Source organism: Triticum urartu, chromosome 2A (genome assembly GCF_056163025.1).
Source record: "Triticum urartu cultivar PI428250 chromosome 2A, HENAU_Tu73, whole genome shotgun sequence".
Taxonomy (NCBI): Eukaryota; Viridiplantae; Streptophyta; class Magnoliopsida; order Poales; family Poaceae; genus Triticum; species Triticum urartu.
In genome coordinates, this window is record NC_141874.1 from 610,636,342 (window position 1) to 610,641,866 (window position 5,525).

At 42.3% G+C, this 5,525-nt stretch overlaps 1 protein-coding gene across 1 annotated transcript; it reads left to right on the forward strand.

The window, feature by feature from the left end:
- The first annotated feature begins 2,124 nt into the window (after nt 1-2,124).
- Nucleotides 2,125-4,649, forward strand: LOC125539156 (large ribosomal subunit protein eL14z). The gene is made up of 5 exons (XM_048702526.2): nt 2,125-2,281; nt 2,388-2,489; nt 3,966-4,095; nt 4,170-4,282; nt 4,370-4,649. Exons 1-5 carry the CDS (start codon nt 2,279-2,281, stop codon nt 4,427-4,429), a joined length of 408 nt encoding a protein of 135 aa, XP_048558483.1. The 5' UTR covers nt 2,125-2,278; the 3' UTR covers nt 4,430-4,649.
- The last annotated feature ends 876 nt before the right edge of the window (nt 4,650-5,525 follow it).

Sequence of the window (5,525 nt, forward strand, 5' to 3'; positions counted from 1 at the left end):
TATAGTGGGTTGCTAGAGTGACAGAAGCTTAAACCCGAGTAAGGGGATTGTTGCGTATGGGATAAAGGGGACTTGATATGTTAATGCTATGGTTGGGTTTTACCTTAATGATCTTTAGTAGTTGCAGATGCTTGCTAGAGGTCCAATCATAAGCGCATATGATCCAAGAAGAGAAAGTATGTTAGTTTATGCCTCTCCCTCGTATGAAATTGCAATGCCGATTACCAATCTTGTTAACATTTGCCTAGGACAATTCCGCACACCGATCCATCATTATTACACACTCACTATTTATAATATATTCTAATTTTATGTTAACAACAACTATTTTTATATTTTAGTTCTCCGATATCATGCAAAGTTATCCTCTTCATACCAATAACGTAGTTTTATTTCTCGTTTCTAGATGGAAGCAAACGTTCGGTGTACGTAGAGTTGTATCAGTGGCAGATAGGACTTGAGAGAATATTGATATTACCTTTAGCTCCTTATGGGTTCGACACTCCATACTTATCACTTCCATCTTTGGAAATTGCTACGATGATTCCTTGCACTTGGGGATTATCACCCGCGCGCCGAGACCGAACACAGACGTGATGTAGTAGCTGAAGTGCGGCTCCTGGAACAACCACCCCGTCAGGTTCATCAGCTCCTCGCCCATGCCCATCTTGCTCCTGCTGCCCCTCTCTCGTCTATCACCGACGGTTGCTTCCGCAGCGCGCTCCCACGACGACGATCCATCCCTTTTGCCACCGCTATTGGATTAGGCGAGAGGCGGAGAGGACCATGCTTGAGCCTAGATCCGCTAGTCCTCCTCGCCTTGAGACAAAGGAAGGGTGCCAGCTGGCTCAAGAGGATGGCCGGAGGAGATCTAGCTGGTAAGGAGGCGGCAGCGTGAGGGGAGGCATGGAAGAGAGAAAATAAACTAATTGGGGGAAACCCTACGGGCCCGCCCTCGCCTCGTCCACCACCGAGCCAACACACGACTGACACATACAAGGCCTCCATGTGAAAGATCGATTTTGCCCTCGACGGGGCAGGGAAATATTAGGCGGGGCCACGCACGGTTCGACACTGTTTCGATCCACAGTGTCATGTTTTGATCCAGCGGTCGAGGTGATTTGCGGGGAAGATCCAATGGCCCAAAACGCATCAAGCACCATATCCAACGGCCAGGAAGCGCTAATCTATGAGGGCGTTGGATTTCTCACAATATGTATCTTTCTGGATGTTTAGTGGGACTATGTGCCTCAGAATTTGAGTCTCTTCCCTCAAAAGTGAAGGAGCAAGACTGAAACACCAGCATCGTGGCTTTGATCTCACGGATAATGCTTGCATGTAGCATGACGGTAAGAAAGCAGTTTTAGTCTATTTATAATTCTTTTTATTTAGGGAAATTTATATTTTTTTGAGACAAATTTATACTCCCTTCGTTTGGAAATACCTGTCATCAAAATGGATAAAAAGGGGTGTATTTAGAACTAAAATACATTTAGATACATCCCCTTTTATTTATCTTAATGACAAGTATTCTGGACGGAGTGAGTAAGGTGATGTTTCGTTCTCTAGTCCTACGACTTTTTCTAGTCCCAACTAAAAAGTCCCTAGTCCCCCAAAAGTCCTTCACTGTTTGTTTCCAAAGACTAAAAAGTCCCTAGTCCCTTCCTAGAGGCTATTAAATGATCATGTTGCCCTTAGTATATAGAAAAATAACAATCAAACAACACCATGGGGTGGCAGGCCAATAGGTGCATGGAGGGGCATTGTTGAAAAAGTTCTAAAAAGACTTTCCTTGAGAGTCTTCTTCATTTAGTCCCAAATGCCTAGTTTAGTCTCTAAAAAATCCCTCTCGTTTGGTAAAAAAGTCTCTAAAAGAGACTTTTTTAGTCCTTATACAAAAAAATCCCTGGAAACAAACGCCCCCTAATTCTCTTTCTCAAAAGCGTGTGTCAGCATTTCAGGTTGTAGTCCCGATATGAATCCAGCCTATCCAGTTAAGCCCGCTTAAGCCCATTACCGGAGTGCATACGATAGAAGCCCAAAATCCTCACACAGTGCTCCAGAAGCCCAAACCATAACCCCCAGAAACCTCTAACCTAGATCGGACGACCAGAAGCCTCGATCACCAGATCTGTCGGCTCTTATAGAACCCCCCGCCTTGGCTATATACACATCCGCTACATCCAGCCCCTCGCTCCCCTGTCTAGCCGCCCTCCGCCTCCCCGTCTCGCTCGCTCCCACCTCTCGCCGCCGCCGCCGCCGCCCGCGCAGCCGCAAAATGGTAGGAAGACCTGGAAAATCTCACTCGCTGTCAGGCTTTCTCTCTCGCCTTCTCCCTGGTGGTCTTGGTTGTTGACCATTCGTGCCTTGTTTTTGTGCTCGTGCAGCCGTTCAAGAGGTTCGTGGAGATCGGGCGGGTGGCCCTGGTGAACTACGGTAAGGACTACGGCCGCCTCGTCGTCATCGTCGACGTTGTTGACCAGAACAGGGTGAGTTCGATCCCCTTCCCTAGTTCCTCCTGTCATTCTCGATCTGCTTCGGCGGAGGAGCCTATACGGACGTAGTGATTGAGATCGTGCTCAGTTTCATGTTTAGTGTAGACACTTCTTCTCTGCGTGTCCCTAGGCTGTAGATTTGAGCTGTTCAAGGTGTGGACTTCTGTATGATTCAAAGTAAAAGTGTGACTGCACGGATATCACATTGTTTCTGCGATTTCTTGTTAATTTTTGTTGTTGCTTTGTAGCTAATAACTTGGCTGTGATTGGCCTCCTAAAATCCCTTAACTTTGATTGCATATATAACTAGCCTTTACAACTATGCGAATTTGAAAATGCTAGTTGATTTTACATGCCGTTTGAAGTTTACCCTTGGCAAGTAGTATTGCATACTCTTGTCAGCGCAGTTATGTTACCATAACTTGTTTATGTTTTGTATTTGACTCGTCTTTAACATGCGGCCCTTTATCTACCCTGCCAATGTTTTTAGTTGTATATGCTTTAGCTCACCTGATCAGTCTCGAATATGCCTTGCGGCCTTACCTAAATGTCTTGAGGTACTACTGAAAATAAACAGCCAGACATGCTATTGCTCAAATATCTGTTATATATTTTGCCACTTGATATTTATTGCTGTTTTCATTGTGAAATAAATAACTTCAGTATTAACTTCATCTTCCATGAGTTGTGAATTTGTGATGCCTTCATCCCCTTCTTTTTCTTCTTCTTCTCATGATAGCATCATTGCTCTGTTCTACTACTGTTTCTTGGTATATCGAGCAGGTCGTGGTTTGCAATTTATGATACTGATGCAGTATTTGCCAGTTCCCTTGCTGGGTTGTCCCTATAGCTACTTTTTAAATTCTGTTGGCGAATCATATTTTTAAACGCAACATAAATTGTACTCCATCTTCTGCAAACTAATATAAGACTTTTTAGATCACTATATGCTTTAGTGATCTAAAAAGTTTTATATTAGTTTACAGAGGGAGTATTAGTTACAGTGTCATAGCTCAGTTTTTTGATTGTTTGCTGGTAATGATTTTCTAATGTTTGTTAGGATATTTAAATCACTTACTGCAACATCTTCTCTGAGTTGGTGTTTAAAATCGTTCTTTGACCCTTTAGTCTCAGTGACTGTTTATCTGGAATGTCATGTCTTGTTTTGCTGTTTGCATTAACATACTTTTCTTTCAAAAAAGTTATCAGAGTGAGATACTGCGTCTGACTAACCACTAACCTGCCCATTATGCTTGATGTCAAAACCCTGCCCATTATGCTGCAAATAACGCGACTTCTATTGTCTACATTCTCAATGATGATTGCCTCATCTGCTTTTGATATGTGTTGATACTTCTTTAACCGTTACCTTCGCTAGAGTCGATATTTGTATATATTTGCATTTGCCGAAGTATATGGTTTTCTTTGGTTGCCAAAGTACTCAATGCATTTGCTTTTATGTGAAAACAGGCACTTGTTGATGCTCCGGACATGGTCCGCTGCCAGATGAACTTCAAGCGGCTCTCTCTGACCGACATCAAGATTGACATCAAGCGGATCCCTAAGAAGGCAACTTTGATCAAAGCAATGGAGGAAGCTGGTATTAAACTAGCCCTTCAATAAATCTTAAAAAATTGTTAATATCAACTGTTTAAAATGGCATCCTGATTGCAGATGTGAAGACCAAGTGGGAAAACAGCTCATGGGGCAAGAAGCTGGTTGTCCAGAAGAGGAGGGCATCGCTCAATGACTTTGACAGGTTCAAGGTCATGCTCGCCAAGATCAAGGTGAGATTCTCAAAGGCTCTTTCATGCTTAATTCCTGTAAGCAAATTGTGCATGCATTCCTGACATTTATGATTACAATGTAAACAGAGGGGAGGAGCTATCAGGCAGGAGCTAGCGAAGCTTAAGAAGGAGGTTGCTGCTGCTTAGATCACTTTGGTGGGCAGACTGTTGAGCTTTTGGTCAGCGTTGTATCTTTGCCCCAAAATCGTGAAATATTGTGTGAATCACTCATCACTGTTATTGGTGTATCAGATGAAAATTTAGTAGTGTTTGAGATTTTGCTGGACTTGTCAGGATCTGAGATGGTATGTTATCTATCTGTTATTTGTGATGCCATCTAAATTCATGGGCCTAGTGCTTACTGTTAGTCTCCTGCGTGTTTACCCCAGTGGCTCCACCGGGCATTATTCCTGGAACAGCTTTGTTCCAATCGATCATGTTTATGTATTATGGAGTAGTACTCCCTCCGTTTCTAAATATAAGTCTTTGTAGAGATTCCATTATGGACCACATACGGATGTATATAGATGCATTTTGGAGTGTAGATTCACTCATTTTGCTTGAAATTTCTATAAAGACTTATATTTAGGAACGGAGGGAGTAGATGGCAAGCAAAAGAGCTCGAAACGGTCAGTATGTTCTTGCCAACCACGCGTTGGAAGGGAATTTGTAGCCTCTTTCCGGCATGCCTTTCTTTTCAAGAGCAAGGCAGATTGCGTGCTTTAGCTTTATATGGTTGGAAGATGGTAAAGTAAGATAGAACTTGCCAAACTCCGGCACGAACGCACGTAATGCAACCTCAACGCATATGTATATACTCAACTTTGTCCATCAATAAGGCCTCCTTTGGTTCATAGGATTAAAAATCATAGGAATAGGAAAGTTATAGGAAATGAGATGACATGCATCTCAAATTCTATGCATAGAAATAGAAAAGGAGATGCCTTTTAATTCACACCATAAGATTTTTTCCATTGAATCTAGGCTAATGTTTATTTTTCTATGAAATGTGAAGGATAGGAAAAATTTCTTCATAGGAATAGGATTTCATTCCTACAAACCAGGCCTCTTTTGATTCATAGGATAGAATTATCATAGGAATAGGAATCTTGTAGGAAATGAGATGACATGTATCTCAAATCCTATGAGTAGGAATAAGAAACAAGATGTCATTTGGTTGACACCAAAAGAATTTTTCCATTGAGTCTAGGCTTTTTTTTATTTTCCTATGAAATGTGGAGGA

Bases quoted from the DNA above. Each gene is read 5' to 3' on its own strand.
- LOC125539156 (XM_048702526.2), top strand. The intron at 2,490-3,965 runs GTGAGTTCGATC...ATGTGAAAACAG, and splicing joins ACGTTGTTGACCAGAACAGG to GCACTTGTTGATGCTCCGGA. The intron at 4,096-4,169 runs GTATTAAACTAG...TCCTGATTGCAG, and splicing joins CAAAGCAATGGAGGAAGCTG to ATGTGAAGACCAAGTGGGAA.